Source organism: Microcaecilia unicolor, chromosome 6 (assembly GCF_901765095.1).
Source record: "Microcaecilia unicolor chromosome 6, aMicUni1.1, whole genome shotgun sequence".
NCBI lineage: Eukaryota > Metazoa > Chordata > Amphibia > Gymnophiona > Siphonopidae > Microcaecilia > Microcaecilia unicolor.
In genome coordinates this window covers 182,011,867-182,033,670 of record NC_044036.1, presented here as the reverse complement: position 1 = coordinate 182,033,670, position 21,804 = coordinate 182,011,867, and the positions used below count along the sequence as shown (strand labels likewise).

Genomic DNA, 21,804 nt, shown 5'->3' with positions numbered 1-21,804 from the left:
TAATGTAAGCAACTGCAAAGTGATGCATGTGGGAAAGAGGAACCTGAACTATAGCTACATAATGCAAGGTTCCATGTTAGGAGTCACCGACCAAGAAAGGGATCTCGGCGTCGTTGTTGATGATACGTTGAAACGCTCTGCTCAGTGTGCTGTGGTGGCTAAGAAAGCAAATAGAATGTTAGGTATTATTAGGAAAGGAATGGGAAAAAAAGTGAGGACGTTATAATGCCTTTGCATCGGTCCATGGTGCAACCGCACCTAGAATATTGTGTTCAATTCTGGTCGCCGCATCTCAAAAAAGATATAGTGGAATTAGAAAAGGTACAGAGAAGGGTGACAAAAATGATAAAGGGGATGGGATGACTTCCCTATGAGAAAAGGTTGACGTGTCTAGGGCTCTTCAGCTTGGAGAAAACACAGCTGAGGGGAGATATGATAGAAGTCTGTAAAATAATGAGTTGAGTGGAATGGGTAGACATAAATCATATTTTTTACTCTTTTCAAAAATACTAGGACTTGGAGGTTATGCGATGAAGCTACAAAGTAGTATATTTACTACGAATCAGAGAAAATGTTTCTTCACTCAACTTGTAATTAAACTCTGGAATTCATTGCCAGAAAATGTGGTAAAGGGGGTTAGCTTAGCAGAGTTTAAAAACGGTCTGGACGACTTCCTAAAGGAAAAGTCCATAGACCATTATTAAATTGACTTGGGGAAAATTCACTGCTTATATCTGGGATAAGCAGCATAAAATGTATTGAACCTTTTCGGGATCTTGCCAGGTATTTGTGACCTGGATTGGACCTCTGTTGGAAACAGTATGCTGGGCTTGATGGACCTTTGGTCTCTCCCAGTGTGGCAATACTAATATACTTCTGCTGCGGATCCAAAATGTTAAGAACAGGCTGATTTTTCATGTCGTGTGTCCATAAGCAGTCTGCAAAAGTTGCATTACAATACATCAGTGGTTCTCAACTAGTGTGTCCCTAAGAGATGGCTGTGTCACAAAACAATTTGCTGTAGACAGCAAGCCTTTGTTTCTTTTACAACCTCCACTTCCTGCAAGCTGGGAAGACCAGCAGTCTTGAGAGTCAGGTTCTTGAAATCCCTGTAATAGTCCCTATTTCTGCTTCCCCACTGTCCTCAATAATAACTGCTGCCTCCAGCCACAACTGAACATGTTTCAGATCTGCTGTCTATAGATTCTGTTTGCTATATAGTTTCTGAGTAGCATATTTGCAGGTGCTTGTGTTGCTTCACAGTATCTGGCAGTGGAGGGATTTTGTATTGCAATTACTGAGAACATAAGAACATAAGTGTTGCCATACTGGGACAGACCGAAGGTCCATCAAGCCCAGTAACTTGAACTCCTCTCTTTTTAATGGGCAACTACCAACAGCATTAAAAAGAGCAGTGGTGCATCCTTTGCTAAAGAACAAGACAAACTTGAAAATTATGGGCCGGTATTCAAGATCCCATTTTTAGGGAAACTTATAGAAATAACAGTCTGTGATCAACTCGGTGACTGGCTAGAAGAGAGAAATGGGCTAGATCCGTGTCAATCTGGATTCAGACCCGGTTATGGAAAAGAAACAGTCCTTGTAGCCCTACTAGATGATCTTCGTAGAAACTGAGGCAGGGGATTTGCCTCAGTGTTAGTACTGCTAGATTTTTCAGCAGCTTTTGACACTGCGGATCATGATATTATGCTAGCACAAGTGGCAGAAACAGGTATCAGTAGTACAGTACTTGCCTGGTTCAAATCCAATCTACCAGGCAGGCAACAGTCCATAGTGTTCAGCAGCACCTCATCACCAGCATGGGCACTGACCTATGGGGTACCACAAGGATCAATACTGTCACCTATTCTATTCAATATCTACCTCAAGCCACTAGCCAAGCTGATTCATTCAATGGTTCTATATCTATGCCGATGACATGCAGCTACTCATACCCATTGAACCTGACTTACCCACAGCCCTGAATAAATTGACTACCTGTCTAACATCAATTCAAGAATACCCACATTGCCTAAAACCAAGTAAAACTGAGCTTCTATGGGTCTCTAACACAAGTGGGGCCATACCAGACATCAAAATCTCTTTTGGAAAATATGAATTCCACCTCAAATCACAAGTCAGGAACCTTGGAATACAGCTCGATTCAACACTTACTCTGATCCCCCAAATGTAAGCAACCTTCAAGAGCAGCTTCTATCAGTTGCAACAACTAGGCTGCCTGTCTCCTTACATTGAGAAGGCAAGCATTGTCTCAGTTGTGCAGGCCATGATAACATCAAGACTGGATTATTTTAATGCACTCTACACTGGTCTGACTACAAAGGGTTTGCACCAGCTCCAATTGATTCAGAATGCTGCAGCAAGACTAATAGAAGGCTGTAAGCGACGTGACCACATCACACCATTTTAAACTCTCTGCTTGACCTTCAAGGCCCTTACAGGAAATGGCCCAGAGTACTTGAAGCAACAAAAGAGTAGCGTGATCACCAGGACACTTCCAAAAAGCCAATGAGACGTGATGTAAAAAAATATGTGTCTTTTAATAACATTGCTGTCAGCAGAACTTCACTCTGTGTTTACCGACCACTTTATTCTAAAGTCATCTATCCTGCATTGCACCAATCACTAGTATATCTAAGGACTTGATTTGGTATGTACTTTCATGCATTCTCCAGTTTTATAATCAAGCGACCATTACACACAGACTCGTGAGGCAGGCATTGTTGCCGAAACATGATGCCATGTTGAGTCCTATTTCATTTGTTATTAAAAGATTTTTTTTTTTTTACATCATGTCTCCTTGGCTTTTTGGAAGTGTCCTGTTGATCACGCTACTCCTTTGTTGCTGCATTGACTCCCGTAGCGGATCCATTTTCTCCATTTTGGTGGTTGCTTCCAGATTTCTTCAAGAACAGAATCTCCCTCTACACACCTCCAAGTTCACTAAGGTCCTCCCAAGGAGTTTCCCTAACCACACCCTCTCCAAAACACATCACACGATGTGATACCCACAAGCGAGCCTTCTCCGGAGTAGCCCCCACACTCTGGAATTAACTCCCTGAAAGGCTTCGCTTAACACAAGACTATCCCTACTTCAGGAAGCAGGTGAAAGCTTGGCTCTTCAACCAGAGTTTAACGGAAGAAGTAAATGACACCAGCTACACATTGTGAAGAAGGGGATAAGGGACCAGAGAGGGGGGTACCAACGGAGGAGAAGATAAGGCCTAGAGGAGGGGACAACCCAGATTCTTAGCTCAGGGAGTTCCACATGTCAGGAGAAGGCATAGATCATTTTCCCCAGAGGGCTGGAGGCAGGGTAAAAACTACAATTCCCGGCAGCCCTTGAGGAGGTCTTACAACAGAATCAAAGACTTCCCATCCCAGCAGCCCCCGGTGGAGCCCAAGGGAAACGCAGGTAAAGGTGAAACCCAAGAGACGGTCGGGAAGCCAGGAATGGAGGGGGAGCCTCTAAGCAGAACTGATCAGGGGGAGGAGGATCAGCTGGAGAATGGATGGGGTGAGGAGCCCATGGAATGGAAGGGGAAAGAAAAGGAGGAGGAAGTGAGGCAGGAGGAGCTGATGGATATTGCAGCTCTGGCAAGATTCAAAGGTGGAAAGTTCAAACAGCAGGTAACCAACCGCTTGGTGCAGGAGCTGGGTAAAAAAGGGAAGGCAGTGGCTATCGTGGAGGAGCCAGGAAGCGACGGGGTCAAGTGGGAGGAAGCCAGGAGATAGAGCTGGCCAAAGAAGGGTGGGACCCCTGGAGGTTCTCTCCCTCTGAACTGCCGGGGGTGATTTTTAAACTGCTTGTTTTTGAACTGCCTGTTTGGAAGTGCTTGTTTTCTTTGAACTACTTGTTTTTTGGAACAGTTTTTGTTTTGGAGAATTGCTTATTTTAGAATTGCATCATTGTGACTGTGGAGATTCATGCCCTGTTTGTGTTGAACTGCATTATTAAAACTGATGGGGGATTTCTGAGCTGGGTGTTTATGAACTGCATTTTTTAAGCTGTTGAGATTCCTGAACTGTTTTGCTTTTGGAACTGCATTATTAAAACTACTGGGGGGGGGGGGGGGGGGGGGGTTTGAACTGTTTGTTTTGAAATTACATTCTTAAAACTTGGGCCTGAGGCAAAGGAGTGGAGGGATCCTTCACAACATATTATACCAGGACATGTTTATCCACCTACCTTAGCCAAGATAATGATCAAGCACCTTTCTGGCTCATTTGCAACTCTCTTTAACTAGTTCCTTCTTTTCTTACTCTATCTTATCTATCTACTAGTTAAAAAGGCCCGTTTCTGGAACGAATGAAACGGGCGCTAGCAAGGTTTTCCTGGGAGTGTGTATGTTTGAGAGAGAGAGCCAGAGTGAATGTGCGGGTGTGTGACAGAGTGAGACTGTCTGTGTGACAGTGTGTGTGTGAGAATGAGTGTGTGTGACAGGGCCCCCTCCCCTGTTCCTAATGCCCCTCACACCGTTCCCTCCCCTCCTTTTCCTCCTCCTTCCCACACTTTGGGTTCCTTAAGGCTTTCAAAAGTCTATGTACCCCCGTGGCCCTAACGCCCAGTATCCGGATACCCCACCGCTTTCCTCCTCACCCCTGCCCTAAGATGTAATACTTTCACGTACTTCATTTTTTAAAAAAAGTGTCCTATCTACCCTGTGTACAAATGCCCAGCATTCAGATTGTGTTCCTCTTGTAAATTTTCATTTCTTTCATTCATTCAGAACTTGCCACCCCCCCTGAACACTTTTGGTTCCTTCAGTCTTTTAAAACTCTCCTATGTACCCTGTGTGCTAATGGCCAACATTGAGATTGTTTTCCTGTCCCAAATTTGCATGTCTTTCAGTCATTCACAACTTCCCCCCCCCCCCCCCCCCCCCCCCCTTCTCCAGTTTATCACTTTTGTTTCCTTCAGTCTTTTAAAACTCTCCTATCTACCCTGTGTGCTAATGGCCAACATTGAGATTGTTTTCCTTTCCCAAATGTTCATGTCTTTCAGTCGTTCAGAACTCCCCCCCTCCCCCCATTTAACACTTTCGGTTCCTTCAGTCTTTTAAAACTCTCCTATCAACCCTGTGTCCTAATGGCCAGCACTCAGATTGTTTTGCTTTGCCAAATTGTCTGTCACTGATGTCACTGAGGTCAGTGCATGCCTGCCTAGCAGACCACTTCCGGCAGGCACGGTCCCAGTCACATCCTGTTGGAGGTGAGAATTATTATATAGGATATGTTCCATCTTTGCTTACACCCTATGCTGTCTATTAAAATGTTTTATTGTGTGTTGTGTTGGCATTATAATGTAGCATACTACGCCATACTTTATATTGTGTTTGAATATTTTTACTGCTGTTGTCTATTGCTTATGTTTGACTTATTCTTGCTGTACACCGCCTTGAGTGAATTTCTTCAATTCTATCAATACTCTGGGATGTATACCATCTGGTCCAGGCGGTTCTCTTCAATTTGAATATATATATTATGCTTTGTTGTATGACGAGTGAGAAATCTGGGATTGATGTGTTGCCTACCACTTTTTGATATGGAATAGGCAAATTCATACTAAACTTATAATTAAACAATGAAATATTTAGGCGTGCATTGTTCAGCTGTGAGTTTTAGTGTTTGCAGTGTCACATACATGAACATTTTCTGTCAGATGTGTCACAAATGAAGAAAGGTTGGGAACCACTGCATTACATTCATATTTTATATTTCGCATATTATCCACCCAAGGTTCAAGGCAGATCACAAAAAGAAAGTTATAAAATCTAGGATTATACAATAGAATAGGGCTGCATGTTAAACAAGATTTAACGCCCTGTTCCGGGGCACAGGGAGCTGCAGCGAGCGAGTGAAGTTAGCGAACTTAGAACAGGCGCACGCCACGGCACCCCCCCAGCGGCATGCACCCGGGGCAGACCGCCTCCACCCCCCCCCCTTGGTACGCCACTGCTTGGAGGTGATTGTGTCTGATGACCTTAAAGCTTCCAAACAGGTAGAAAAAGCGACGGTCAAAGCCAGAAGGATGCTTGAGTGCATAAAGAAAGGGATGACCAGCAGGAAAAAAGAGGTGATAGTGCCCTTGTATACGTCTCTGGTGCGACCCCATTTAGAGTACTGCATGCAGTTCTGGAGACCGCACCTACGGAAAGATATAAACAGAATGGAGTCGGTCCAGAAGGGCGGCTACAAAATTATAGGGACAGGCTTATGAACCTCAACATGTATACGCTAGAAGAGAGGAGAGAGAGAGGAGATATGATAGAGACGTTTAAATATCTCAAGGGCATTAATGTACAGGAACTGAGCCTTTTTCAACTGAAGGAAAACTCTGGAACGAGGGGGCATATGATGAAGTTAAGAGGAAATAGGCTTAGGAGGAGTCTAAGAAAGTATTATTTCACAGAAAGGGTGATGGAAGCGTGGAATGGCCTCCCGGTGGAGGTCGTGGAGTTCAGGGACTGTGTCAGAATTTAAGAAAGTGTGGGACAAGCACGTGGGATCCCTTAGGAAAAGGAAGAGTTAGGGGTTACAGAGGATTGGCAGACTGGATGGGCCATTTATCTGCCGTCATGTTTCTATTAAATCATCACTACTGTTACAGAGCTTTAGAGATCTGGTACAAGCAATTTTGCTGCTGCAATTGGATTACTGTAATGCGTTATATCAGAATATTTCACATAAATCACAAAAACAACTACAATTGTTGCAAAATACGGCTGCCGGATAGGGAAGTTTGAGAGCGTTACGTCACTTTTGAAGGCTTTACATTGTCTACCAATTCAGAAACGTACTGAGTTTAAAATAGCCCGGTTGGTTTTTAAATCTCTTTTGGAGCAAAATTTGGAGGGCCTTACAGAATTACTTCAGATTCCCTCCTCAGTATATTCTGCTTGTTTTACCAGTACTTTTAAAAATTGGGTTCACTTTTTTTTGTTTTGTTACATTTGTACCCTGTGCTTTCCCACTCATGGCAGGCTCAATGTGGCTTACATGGGGCAATGGAGGGTTAAGTGACTTGCCCAGAGTCACCAGGAGCTGCCTGTGCCTGAAGTGGGAATTGAACTCAGTTCCTCAGTACCAAAGTCCACCACCCTAACCACTAGGCCACTCCTCCTTCTTTCAATAGATTGCCCTGAGATATAAAAAGATTACCTACTTATTAGCATTTTAGGAAGGTTTGAAGACATTTTTGTTTGATTTTTTAAATAAAGCTTACAGGGCAGTAATGCTATTTTTATAAACTGTTTAACGTATTGTAATCTTAACTGTGCCGTGATGTATGATTTGTATACCTCTTTAATGTATATCCTCTGCTGATTAGACTCAGCGAACCTTTGTAGGATGCGAGTGGTATACAAAACCTTTGTAGTATACTACAATATAGTATAGTGCATACATGCAACTCTGCCTGTGTTCCACTCAAGCTTTGCTCCATTGCACCTCCAAGGACTTCAGGTAGGCCTGGGGGGGGGGGGGGGGGGGGGGGGGGGGGGGTCTATGGACTTCATCAGGGGAGTGGAAGAGGGGATCGGAAGGAAACTAGTCAATTTCTGTTATATGGGTCTGGCTGATATTCAGTGCCAGAGTCTACCCCGAAATTTCGTCACAGTGGGGAGGATCGTGGCAGAGAGGGAAAGCTTCTGGGTAACCGGAGGCAGTTTGTGAAGATGGCTACTGTGCCAGGGCCCCTCTGAGAAGGGAAATACAATTTTAAAGACGGGAAGGTGAGGGAAAGGGAGGAGGAGAAGGACCAGTGCTTTTTTTGTGCCGGTACACACATGGATGAGATGGCAGGGGAGGAAGGAGAAATGCTGGAAATGGATGGAGAGGAGAGCAGGAGATAGAGGAGAATTGCTGGACATGGATGGATGGATGGAGGGGTTGGCGGGGAGAGAGGCGAAATGCTGTACATGGAAGAATAAAGGAGGAAAGTAAAGAAATAAATGGAAAGGAAGCCCTGGAAACGGAGTTAAGAGAACAGATAGAGAGCAGCAGAATCAGACACTTGGACCAGTATGGATAGAAAACAGTCACCAGACAACAAAGGTAGAAAAAATCATTTTATTTTCATTTTAGTGTTTGGAATTTGTCCAATTTGAGAATTTACATCTGCTGTCTTATTTTGCACTGGGTATACTGGAGCTGTAACATCTTACAGAAATGATTTATAATGAAAAAAAAATCACAAGTTATTGTTTTTCTACTATACCAGTATATTTCAATGATGTCTGTTTATATGCGCCATGGCTGGTATAAGGGGTGTGGCTAATGTGGGGTGTGGCTATCATAGGGGTGGAGCCATATGTGGTGACTCCGCCCATAATGAGTACCGGCACCTTTTTTTCTACAAAAAAAGCACTGAGAAGGACAGCGGTGGGGAGAAGGGTGAGAGATGCCTGGACCACAGGACCCCTGGAGCTGCCCCCAGGGCAGCTGCCCTGTTTCCGCTCCTCATTAACGCCGGCCCTGATGCCCATGTAATCTATCTGGCTCCTGAACAGATAGACACCACCAAAAACTCAAAGCACATCGCATATATGTTGCAGGACAAGGGGGATTGTGGGTAAAACATCTTTACAAGGGAAAGACTTTCACCCATTCCTAAAATCATTATTTAATCTATTTACAGAAAACATAGCTTACTGCCACTGCCAGATGTCTTATGACATAGGCACTGTTTTTAGATAGGGACATAGGCTGTGGGTCATACCTTCTATAAATTCAACTAATAAATAAGTTATCTTAGCACGATTTAGATTTATGTGAAACCAGACCAAATGATTCATCTAGGAATGGGGAATGTGATGTTCCCTTACAAAGTTTATCAGTATAATCCCTCTTGAAATATGCATTAGTATCTTTTTCACAGAAAGATTTGCATTCTGCTGCCCTGTTCGACAAAAGAATAGGTAAGCTCTATTGAGCAGGGACTGTCTCTCCATGTTCAAGTGTGAAACGCTGCGTACCTCCGGCAGCGCTATAGAAATGATAAGTAGTAGTAGTAGTATATGCACATTGTGAACTCCAAGTACCTAGCCATCGCCTAGACAACAGGACAAAGAAAATCAGGTCCCAGTGAACACTTAGGCCCTCATGATCAAAAGCAAACTCCGGCGCTAGAGGCTGTTAATGCCATACTAGCGCCGGAGTTTGCTGCCGACCCATGATCACAGCCCTCAAGCACCTGAAACAATGCACTCGAGGGCTCTTAGCGCAAGTAGCATGCAAATGCATGCTAATCAGCGCTTAACGCATTCATCCCCAATGATCAGCGTCCAGCGCGCCAAAGATTGGGTCGCTGGCCGTGGCAAACTCTACGCCAGCTCCGAACTGGCGTTAGGGTTTGCGCCGATCATTGGGGAGGAATGGTGAGCCCTGTCCAACATGCAGTTGCATGCTGGCAGGCCCCCGTTCCGCCCCAAAGCAAACGCGAACAGAGGGCTGGAGGTCCGGTGGACCTCCGGTCCCCCTGACGATCCCCCCCCCCATGTTCAGCCTACCTCCCTCCTCTTCCAGTGGACAACACCGCAAAATGGCGGCGCCCAGCCCCGCCCATTGCATCCTGGGATACGCTGGGCGGGGCTACAAACCATGTAAGGGAATCGCTCCCTTACATGGTCTATAGCCCTGCTCAGTGCATCCCAGGATGCAATGGGCGGGGCTGGGCGCTGCCATTTTGCGGTGTTGTCCACTGGAAGAGGATGGAGGCAGGCTGCATCCCTCCTCCAACTAAAGGTAGGGGGGGCCTGGAGGGGGGTTGTCACTACTTCGACTCATGCTAGACCACCAGGGATTGGTATGACAATGCTGGGGGGGGGGAGTTGGGGTGGCTTCGCTCGCTGGGTGGGAGGGTGGGAGAGGGCAGGGGGACCGGGGGGCCGGGGGGCCAGGAGGGGGATTGTCACTACTCCTACTCACGCTGAACCACAAGGGATTGGTACGACAACGCGGGGGGGAGTTGAGGTGGACCTCCAGCCCCCCCCCCCCTGTCGCTCGCTGGGTGGGAGGGTGGGAGAGGGTTTGGCCAGTGGCGGTGGTCACTTGACATTTTCTGGGGGTTTGGGGGGCTGGAGACCCACCGGATCTCCAGCCCTCCCTGAACCTGGGGGGGGTGAGATCGTCGGGGGAACCGGAGGTCCGCCGGACCTCCAGCCCCTGTTTTGCCTTGCTCGGGGCAGGGGTAGTCAGGGCCTGGTGGTCCCATGGACCTCCAGCCCCTGTGTTTGACAGGTTTGGGCTTTTGACAGCCCAGGCCTGTCAAACAAGTGCGGGAGAATTGTGCTGAGCGCATGCTCAGGTACAATTCTCCCGCACTTCTACCCCATGATCAGAGATAATTGCACTGCTTAAATTTGCATGCATTATCTCTGATCATCGATGCAGTAAAGCCCCGCGCTGTTCCAGTGCTATTTTTAGAGCGCTGTTTGGAACAGCGAGGGCTTTGGATCATGAGGGCCTTAGTATAACCAGGAATCAATTCTGGAAGTCTGCTGCCCTCTAGTGACGCATACTAATATTTTTACTTGTTGCCTTTCAGAATTGTGCAGGTTGGGAGGAACAATTTTCAAATGATTTTCATGCAGTTACTCTTATAAAAATCAGCTACAAAAAACTGTTCTCCCCTTCTCAGGTATAAAATACTACTGCTATTTCACATAAGTGTTTTTATTCACATGGCAAAGGGCAAGGGGACATCATGTTTTAAGGTAATCTCTGCACCAAGGTCTCCAGGTCAGTCTCCATGGAGAGATTCCCTTTAAATATTTGCATGCAAATCTGTGGAGTCATCAAGCAATGTGTGGACTGTAAAAACTGAAGAGCTGCCAAGTTGCCTATTCCAGGAAGGAGATGTTTTGGCCAGACCTGGATTTCTGCCAGACTCATCTTGATGCATTATTGGACATGAAGCACTAATTTCAATGGATAGAATCATAGCCTACAAATATTACATTGCTTTGGGATGTAAGTTTAAAACCAGAACTGGCCAAAACGTCTCCCTCCTGGAATGGGTTATTTGGCAGCTCTGTAATGAGACAAATACAAAGAGCCTCATTTACTAAGCTGTTTTTCCAGAATACAAAAAGCCTCAGTAAATCAGCACTGAATATCTCAAGGGCATTTATGTACAGGAAGAGAGCATTTTTCAAATGAAAGAGAGCTCTGGAATGAGGGGGCATAAGACAAAGTTAAGAGGGAACAGGCTTAGGAGTAACCTAAGGAAGTATTATTTCACAGAAAAGGTGGTGGAGGCGTGGAATGGCCTCCCGGTGGAGGTGGTGGAGTCGAGGACTGTTCCAGAATTTAAAAAGGCATGGGATAAGCATGTGGGATCGCTTAGGAACAGGTAGAATTGGGGGTTACAGAGGATGGGCAGACTGGATGGGTCATATGGCCTTTATCTGCCATCATGTTTCTATGAATATGTCATTACCAATAAAAACACAAATATTTGTTTAAAGAGCCTCATTTACTGTTTTTCCAGGATACAAGAAAAGCCTCAGTAAATCAGCACTGAATATGTCATTACCAATAAAAACCTAAATATTTGTTTTTATTTAGTCTGCTATAGAACCACCAAGTGTGGTTACCTGTTTCTGGTTCTTTCCTTTAGAGAGGATTAACACCTCTGTTCCTACAAGTGCAGTGACTCCCTTAAATACCTGACAGTTTGTACAGTGACAAGACAGCACCTCCAGGAGAGCTATTTATCTCCTAGTGCTGCCCCTCATGGTCAGGCTTGGGTAGAACATAGTAGATGATGGCAGAAAAAGACCGAAATGACTCATCCAGTCAATTTCCATAGCAGTACGTCTGGTGTCATCATTTATCCAGCCAGTGGGGTGCTAGCCTGCACTTGTTAGCCCCTGCCCTCTGTGCTTGTTGATGCTTTATTACCTTCCCGTGCATCAGAAGGCGTAGGGTGAGGGTGATATTCAGCCCGTTCTCCTCCAGGTCATTTTCCTCGCTACTCATCCTGTCCGGAGATGCCACAGCGAAGGAATGCATGAACTTGTCCAACAAAGAATCCCGATTGCAGAGAGATGGGAGGAAATCTGAGAGACTGCTTCCTATAGAGAGACAAGAGTGACAGTAAAGGAAACCCAGTAGGTATAACTACCCTTTCATCAAGGTCTGAAGTCCTCTGCACTTTATTTAGAAGAACAGTTATTTGTTTTAGTGAACAAAGTAATTCAATAGAAACTGAAGCTCTTTGTTATTCTTAGAACAAGTACACATAATCCAGCAGCGTACCTCAACCGTGAAGATACTGCTGCATTACAAAACACTGGTTTCAAACACACTTCAAATGTAATATTAATTGAATGTGAAGGAATGGGGTGTCACAACATGTATAGGCACAAATATTTATTACCAAACTACAATTACCAATTAATAATTCTCATACACGCCAATCACTCAATCTGTATTTGGATCATACAATGGAATCGTATAAAAACCCACCATAACTCCAACACCAGCAGCTTAACCAAATAAATAATCTAAAAACATAACAGAAACCAAAACAAAGCGAAAATGTTGGCAGAGTGGTGAAGTGGTGGGGCAGTTTGAAAGTAGTGGTACCCAAATATTTCATTAGTTCAGAAAGGATACCCAAAATGTTCCCTGTCTTGAACTACTACTGAAAAAGCATGAGAGAAATCTAAGGGGGTCTTTTACTAAAGCTTAGCTCGCGTTACCTGCAGCAGGGCCCATAGGAATAAAATGGGCCCTGCTGCAGATAACTCGAGCTGAGCTTTAGTAAAGACCCCCTAAATAAGTAAATAAATAACAAAAAAATAAAATCAAGTTTCAAAGTATCTTAAACATTAGCTATCACTGTCAATAGATGGATTTTGTAGTCTAGCTATTGGGTACTACTGTGCCATGGCAACAGATATTTCTGTGTTTCTGTATACATAGCAACATGTATGGTTCAATCTCTAGGCTACTGTACGTTGCAACCATTATGAAAGATGTATGGTTCAGTCACTAGGCTTCAAAGTAGAATTTACAATAATGAAAATGAAACACGCATCTTAACCACTAAGAACTAGCCCTGTAGAGATATGATTGTGGCAGCTGAGAGGAGGTGGCGAGAGAAGCATGTGTATCATGCCTCATAAACTTATTTCCAGCCCCATCTGAATGTGTCCATGTGCGCATGTTTTGATTTTGGATATGTGTGTATTTATATTGTCAGGGGGATGCCAATATTGGTTCTGTCTCTAGCTTTGTTCCTTGATACACATTCACAACAGCACTCCTTTCAGGCTTGAACAGAGAATTTATTGCTTCATTCCACTGTACAACACAGTCTGAGTTTCCCCAGATGCATTCCCAATGCAGTATTCTAGTTGCCACTTTATCTTTAGGGCCAGAACAAGCACTCTGCCGCCCCTAGCAGATGCTTCCGGCCTCCTTATGCTGGGAAAGAAGCATAGCATCCCTGGTAACCCAAACAGTTCATAGTGCCTTCAAAACATAAAAGGAAAAATCCTTTTTATTGTAATCCTGTTTTCTTAGTGAGCTCCCTGGGAGTCAGCTTGTGTCCCCATTCTTCTGCAGTTCAGTAGACAACTTCTCAATCTTTTAACACAGGGTTTGCACGTACAAAAGAACAACGCCCCTCCAGCATTGGGGCTCATGTAATTCCTACCCCAAGGCTAAGGTAACCTCCACCTGTTCTGGGTTCTACTCACCCTGTCCATCTTGCACTGCCCTGAGTTTACCAAGACCAATAATGCAATCAGCTTCCCAAAACACAGTCCGTAAGTTACACCAAGCTTATCACACTAGTAAGTTAGCTTTGCTGCCATGTCAGCTTCAGGGGTGGCCCTTGGCTCCTCAGGCTCCCTTAGATCCATTGTCTTCATACAGCTCCTTAGCCATTCTTGCTGGCCTTGGGGAAATTCTCTATACCCCCTCCTCTCTGGAGGCTCTCCTCCTCTCTGGGCTTGGGCTCTCTCTTTTCCCTGTTTGGAAACTATTATAAAGAATAAAATTACAGAACACATAGCCAAACATGGTTTAATGGGACAGAGTCAGCATGGATTCAGCCAAGCAAGGTCTTGCCTCACCAATTTGCTTCATTGTTTTGAAGGCTTGAATAAACATTTTGTTAAAGGTGAGCCGGTTGATGTAGTGTATCCACATTTTCAGAAAGCTTTTGACAAAGTACCTCATGAGAGACTCCTGTGGATTAACAATTGGTTATTGGACAGAAAAAAAAAGGTAGGTTTAAATGGCCATTTTTCTCAATGGAGGAGGGTGAATAGTAGAGTGCCGCAGAGATCTGTACTGGGACCAGTGCTATTTAACATATTTATAAATGATCTGGAAATCAGAATGACAAGTGAGGTGATTAAATTTGCAGATGACATGAAACTAGTCAAAGTTGTCAAAACGCATGCGCATTGTAAAATATTGCAGGACGACCTTAGGAAACTGGAAGTCCAGGAGGGGCATAATCGAAAGGGGTGCCCAAGTTTTCCTGAGGACGTCCTCGCAGGACATCCCGGCGAAGGGGCGGGAAACCCGTATTATCGAAACAGGATGGGCGTCCATCTTTCATTTCGATAATATGGTCGAGGGTGCCCAAATCTTGACATTTAGGTCATCCCTACAGATGGTCGTCCTTACACTTGGTCATTTCTGATTTTTGGCGATAATGGAAACCGAGGACGCCCATCTCAGAAACGACCAAATCCAAGCCCTTTGGTCATGGGAGAAGTCAGCATTCATAGTGCACTGGTCCCCCTGACATGCCAGGACTCCAACCGGACACCCTAGGGGGCACTGCAGTGGACTTCAGAAAAAGCTCCCAGGTACATAGCTCTCTTACCTTGTGTGCTGATCCCCCCAAAACCTCCCCAAAACCCACTACCCAAAACTGTACACCACTACCATAGCCCTTAGGGGTGAAGGGGGGCACCTAGATGTGGGTACAGTGGGTTTCTGGTGGGTTTTGGAGGGCTCACATTTACCTCCACAAATGTAACAGGTAGGGGGGATGGGCCTGGGTCTGCCTGCCTGAAGTGCACTGCACCCACTAAAACTGCTCCAGGGACCTGCTGTTACGGAACTGGTAGTGAGCCCTTGTGCCTCGACAGAGCACGGTGAAAAAGGAGGCTGCACTCAGTCAGGCAGCCGGACAACCCCTAGCTTCACCTGGGGATGACCACTGTTCCCCAGGAGTTGAGCTCCCAGGTGCGGGTGGCCACCAGGACTTCAGGATACGAGCGGGGTCGGACGGCCGTTAGCCGAGCCAGGCAGCAAGTACAGTATCAAGTCCAAACCGAGAATCAGGGCAGGCAGCAAAGCAGAGAAAGTCAGGTCCAAACCAGAAGTCAGGGCAGGCAGCAAAGCAGAGAATGTCAGGTCCAATCCAGAAGTCAGGGCTGGTGGCAAAGCAGAGAAAGTCAGGTCCAAACCAGAAGTCAGGGCAGGCAGCAAAGCAGAGAATGTCAGGTCCAATCCAGAAGTCAAGGCAGGCAGCAAAGCAGAGAATGCCAGGTCCAATCCAGAAGTCAAAGCCAAGCCGGGAGAAGACAGCAGAATGCTCAGAACACGCACCAGACCTCTACAAGGATAGAAGCCTAAGCAAACTGATGACCGTGTTCAGTTCTTAAATAGGCCTCTCATCAGGAGATCCCTGCCACAGCTGACAGGCAAGGAACCTCATTGGGCATGCATGCCCATAGGAATAAGCCTTTCAAGATGGCTGCCCCTCAGGAACCGATGTAGATGCTCTACTCAAGATGGCCGTCTTTCAGGAACTGATCAAATGCACCTCTCAAGATGGCCGCCCCTCAACTGAACCTTCCAAGATCGCCGCCGCCAGGAGCAGCCAGGTAGGAGTGTAACAGAGTGTAACACCTGTAGGGTTACCATATGGCTCCAGAAAAAGGAGGACGGATTGAGCCAGCCGGGTTTTACTTCCATTGCTTTCCAAGCAATAGAAGTAAAACCCGGCTGGCTCAATTACTTCCATTGAAAGCAATGGAAGTAAAACCCGGCTGGCTCAATCCGTCCTCCTTTTTCTGGAGCCATATGGTAACCCTAAACACCTGCATACTGCTGTGATGGACCTGAGTATGACATTTGAGGCTGGCATAGAAGCTGGCACAAAATATTTTTACCTTGTGTGTTGGAGGAGGGAGTGTAGCCTGCCTCCCTCCTCTTCCTGTGATGCCGCAAAATGGCGGCGCCCACCCCTGCCCAGTCTATCCTGGGATGCACTGGGCGGGGCTATACACCATATAAGGTGTCAAACAAGTGCATGCTCAGGCACAATTCTCCCGCACTTCTACCCCATGATCAGAGATAACTGCGTGCTTAAATTTGCATACAATTATCTCTGCTCATCGGTGCAGTAAATCTCCGTGCAGTTCCAGTGCTATTTTAGAGCACTGATTGGAACAGCACGGGGCTTTTGATCATCTGCTTGTGAACAAGCTCTTCCTGTTCTGCTTCTGGGAGGGAGGGGGGAGGGTTAACCCTTTCTATCCACCCGGAGCTGTCCTCACAGTTACTGCTTTTATTAACAGAAAATATTCCTTGGTTCAGGCTTAGGTTATTGGGCCTGATCAGGATACCCCCATCCAGTGGCGTAGGAAGGGAAGGGTGGGAGGGGCGGTCTGCCCCGGGTGCACGCGCTCGGGGGGTGCCGGCCCCGCTGGTTCCCTGCTCCCTCTGCCCCGGAACAGGTTACTTCCTGTTCTGGGGCAGAGAGAGCAGGGAACCAGCAGGGCCGACGCAGCTCCGAGTGACGTGCACTCGAGGGCGGATCGGCCCTCCCGCAGGTAAGAAAGCGGTCCGGGGGGGGGGGGGGGGGGTTGCGCCCCGGATGTCATTAGCCCTCGCTACAGCACTGCCCCCATCTCCTCACAGGTCCTAGCGGGGGGGAGGGGGGGGGTGAAGACAACCAAAGACCATATGCTCATTAATCCTATCACTTTTATAACCTTCCAACTCCACCCTAACTATGACATCCACTGTCACTTATTCTCTCCTAAACCTCCCTCTGGGCTGAGCTCATTCCCCTCCCCCTCCTGCGGTTCTCCCTCCCGCCTCTGAATCAGTTCTAGTAATCCCCTGGGGAAATTCTCAAATCCACCCCCCATGGAGCGCGCAACCCCCCCCCCCCCCCCCCGGAGCGCAGTCTTACCAAGGGATGCGGGCGGGAGGACCGCTCCGCCCAGAGTGCAGTCGCTGGGAGCTGCGTCGGCTCCGTTGGTTCCCCTGCTCTCTATGCCCCGGAACAGGAAGTAACCTGTTCCGGGGCAGAGAGAGCAGTGAACAAGCGGAGATGACACCCCCCCCCCAGCGGCGTGCACCCGGGGCGGACCACCCTACCCCCCCTTCCTACGCCACTGGAGATGTTAATATCCCTATAGAAGTCATTTGCGAGGCTCCTCTTGGAGTATTGTGTTAAGTTTTGGAGGCTGTATCTCACTAACAACATAAAAAGATTTGAAGTGGTTCAGAGGAAGGCGACAAAAATGGTATAGGGTTTGTGCCAAAAGTATATGATAAGTGACTTGAATATATATACCCTAGAGGAAAGGGGGGACAGGAGGGAGATATGATACAAACATTTAAATACTTGAAAGTTAATAAACAAACAAATCTTTTCCAGAGATGGCCAAGTGGTAGAACTACATGAATTGAGGTAGCAAGGTTGTAGATTTGGAAGTAACATCAGAAAATACTTTTTTTACAGAGAGAGTGGTAGATGCCTGAAATGCCCTCCCAGTGGAGGTGGTGGAGACAAAAATAGTTATGGAATAAATGGGAGAACACAGGGGGTCCCTAAATAAATAGAAAGAGGATGGAATCAAAACAACTTAAATGACCTCATGGCTGTTGATAAGTTATAGTAACATAGTAGATGACGGCAGAGAAAGGCCTGCATGGTCCATCCAGTATGCCCAACAAGATAAACTCATATGTGCTACTTTTTGTGTATACCTTACCTTGATTTGTATCTGCCATTTTCAGGTCACAGACCATAGAAGTTTGCCCAGCACTAGCCCCGCCTCCCAACCACTAGCCCCGCCTCCCACCACCGGCTCTGCCACCCAATCTCCGCTAAGCTTCTGAGGATCCATTCCTTCTGAACAGGATTCCTTTATGTTTATCCCACATATTTTTGAATTCCATTACCGTTTTCATCTCCACCACCTCACGTGGGAGGGCATTCCAAGCATCCACCACTCTCTCCGTGAAAAAATACTTCCTGATATTTTTCTTGAGTCTGTCCCCCTTCAATCTCATTTCATGTCCTCTAGTTCTACCGCCTTCCCATCTATGGAAAAGGTTTGTTTGATGTTATGATGGGCAGGAGTGGTGCTTAGACTGTATCTCCAGTAGTTGGAAAGTATGGCCAGTGCTGGGCAGACCTTCTATGGTCTGTGTCCTGAAAATGGCAAAAACAGATCAAGATCAAGTATGTGTATTTTACAACATAGTCATATCCTATGTTGGTGTCGTGTATCTCAATAGGGGAGGGGAAGACATCTTACACCCAATTGACTAATTCTCTCAGCTCTAACTCTCATCGTCTGTCTTAATAGCAGACTATGGACTTTTCCTCCAGGAATTTGTCCAAACCTTTTTTAAACCCAGATACGCCAACCACTGTTACCACCTCCTCTGGCAAGTAAAATGGTATCTAGTAATTTTTTGTTTGGATTGTTAATTTAATCATATAATGATAATAAATTTTACTATACTGTGGACTTAATAATAGAACCATTCTTCAGACTACTGGCATGCTGTTGTGGAAACTTAGCTTGTATGTGGTATTGTGTTCCAAGATTACATCACATATAACTACCCATATGTGGTTGGCATGATGGCAAATTGCCCACTGCCCTGTTTGTAATACCAGTGTTTAACATTGAAGGAGTGCAACCTGTACAAAGTGCAGCTCTGGTCGCCTTGTTGGGTAGACTGGATGGACCATGAGGATCTTTATCTGCCATCATTTACTATGTTACTATCCTAAAGATATATACGTCTTAAACCCAATCATATCTTTAAAACAAAATTAACAACATAATTGGACCATAATATACTACTGGAAGTTAATGAAGCTGTCTTAACATTGGGTATACATGATCATACTTCTTTAATCCTCCAATTACTCTCATGCTGTACATGCATATCCCCATATTACTGTGAAGGACTAAATTCTCCCTTCAAAGTCACCCTGGCAGAAAAAGCCTACCAGAATCATAGTAACAAACCTGACCTTAGGGATACCAAGGTGGCAGGAAGATAGACTTCTCCTGGAAAAAGCCTGTCTCTCAAACCTATGGACAGCTAACGCATGGCAGGATTCCAACAGAGTGGCAGTGGAATAAAGGAGCCTCTAGAATAGTGAAATACAAACCTAAACCTGATCAAGAAATCATTATAATGCAACACTTCAATTGCTGTGCAAAAGATTTGAAACCATTTTCAAAACAGCTTTAAATGCATGTGACCATGACTAGCAACAATTAATTTTCTAATGTGAAACTGGTTTCCTAACTTTTGGGGTAAGAGGTTTAACACAGGACCGTTATGCAACTGGATTCAATGACAGTGTTTCAGTCTCATGGCTTTCATGTTCTCTCCTGTACTGACTTCCTCCTTGACAAAGTTCTCTACCTCCTGCTACTGTCCCTTTCTTGTCTTTGAACCTGGCTTTGAATCTAGAGGGCAAGATAAACCCAGCAACAGTTTGATTAAAGTTAAAGGTTTTTCCATTTGTAAAATGTCTACTTACTGTGAGTTAGCCCAGCATAATACCTAACTAGGGCTGTCTCTCTCTGGGTTAGTCATAAAGCTCTGCTGGACTTGATGTTTCTAAAAGAGACAGGGTCAGCCAGGATGCTGACTTTTCCTATAAATTAAAGTAGCAGACAGATCTTTGTCTGGGCTGTCTTATAAGTCTGAACTTTATTGTTGGTTCTAATTTCAGTAAGTGCTTCTGCGTTAAAAGGCCAAGAGTGGACTTAAATCTCTGTAAGACTGTGACAGACCAATTTAATGAAACTGTAGTAAAATATGTATGCTAAAATTTAGTTCACAGTTTCTCTATTACTGCATTAAAAGTAAAGCTATCTCTTGAAGTAATACGCTCCTTTCTGAGCACACTACCAGAACCCTGATCCACACTCTTCTCACCTCTCGCTTAGACTATTGCAACTTGCTTCTCACAGGTCTCCCACTTAGCCATCTCTCTCCTCTTCAATCTGTTCAAAATTCTGCTGCACGACTAATATTCCATCAGTGTCATTATGCTCATATTAGCCCTCTCCTCAAGTCACTTCACTGGCTTCCTATCCGTTTCCGCATACAGTTCAAACTCCTCTTATTTACTTATAAGTGCATTCACTCCGCAGCCCCTCAGTACCTCTCCACTCTCAACTCTCCCTACACTCTTCCCTGGGAACTCCATTTATTGGGTAAATCTCTCTTATCTACACCCTTCTCCTCCACTGCTAACTCCAGACTCCGTTCCTTTTATCTTGCTGCACCATATGCCTGGAATAGACTTCCTGAGCCGGTACGTCAAGCTCCATCTCTGGCCATCTTCAAATCTAAGCTAAAAGCCCACCTTTTTGATGCTGCTTTTAACTCCTAACCCTTATTCACTTGTTCAGAACCCTTATTTTATCATCCTCACTTTAATATTCCCTTATCTCCTGTTTGTCCTGTTTGTCTGTCCTAATTAGATTGTAAGCTCTGTCGATCAGGGACTGTCTCTTCATGTTCAGATGTACAGTGCTGCGTACATCTAGTAGCGCTATAGAAATGATAAGTAGTAGTAGTAATAAGTGGCAATTCCATAACTAGGTACTTGCATGCATATATGTGTCAAAAACTAACATGTATAGGGAGGTGGTGGAGAAAGAAACTGTGGCGGGTTTTGTATGTCCGTGGTCAAACATCCCACTTTCTTCTATAACTTTTGGCATTATAAAACCCCATAAAGGGTTGCATATGTTTTTGCATGTCAACTGGTGCTTAGATGGCAACTTTGGCTGTATCAACTAAGGATGGTGCTGGGATGGCTTGTACAGTCTGAGTCCCGCATATAGCAATCCAGTTGTAGGCTAGGCTGGCGAGAACTTCGACAGAAACTTCAGTAATCTGGACCGTGAGGACAGTGCCAGGCAGACTCTTACAGTCTGTGTGCCGCAAATAACAAGACGGATTCGGATACGCTTTGACGGCGACGTCTATGGTCTGTGTCCCAGAAACAACCAAGAAAGACCATGATCAAATATATAATATCACGTTCATTGTTGATTTAATTAGAATTGATAATGAATGTGTTGGGCAGACACTTACTATGTTATATATGTAAGCATTCAAAGCTCTATTCTATAAGGGTGTGTGTATGTTTTAGTCCATTTGAATATGTAGAAATATAGGTCAGCCATAAAGTTGCAGGCGGTGCCTTTTTAATGTTAACCCAATAAAAGGGTCTCACCTGCAACTTGTTGACCTTTCTTGTGGCGTGACCTAGGAGTGGAGGAGTGAGTGGCCTAGTGGTTAGAGCACTGGTCTTGACATCCAGAAGTGGCTGGCTCTAATTCCACTGCTGCTTGTGATCTTGGGCAAGTCACTTAACCCTCCACTGCCTCAGGTACAAATTTAGATTGTTTGTGAGCTCTCCTGGGACAGAGAAATATCCAATGTACCTGAATGTAACTCGCCTTGAGCTAATACTGAAAAAGTGAGAGCAAATCTAAATTAAATAAATATGCACTATAGTGC

At 45.4% G+C, this 21,804-nt stretch overlaps 1 protein-coding gene across 3 annotated transcripts in view; it reads right to left on the bottom strand.

Moving 5' to 3' along the window:
- The window catches only part of PCBP4 (poly(rC) binding protein 4), a 216,026-nt gene that overhangs the window by 58,680 nt on the left and 135,542 nt on the right, over positions 1–21,804 (bottom strand). For 2 of the 3 annotated variants that reach the window (XM_030205843.1, XM_030205842.1), the window contains exon 2: positions 11,926–12,098. In XM_030205843.1, the coding sequence (XP_030061703.1) occupies positions 11,926–12,036 (111 nt within the window). In that variant the 5' untranslated portion in view covers positions 12,037–12,098. Of the gene's footprint in view, positions 1–11,925; positions 12,099–19,804; positions 19,865–21,804 lie in introns of those variants that run through there. The other variant, XM_030205844.1, reaches the window with a different exon arrangement.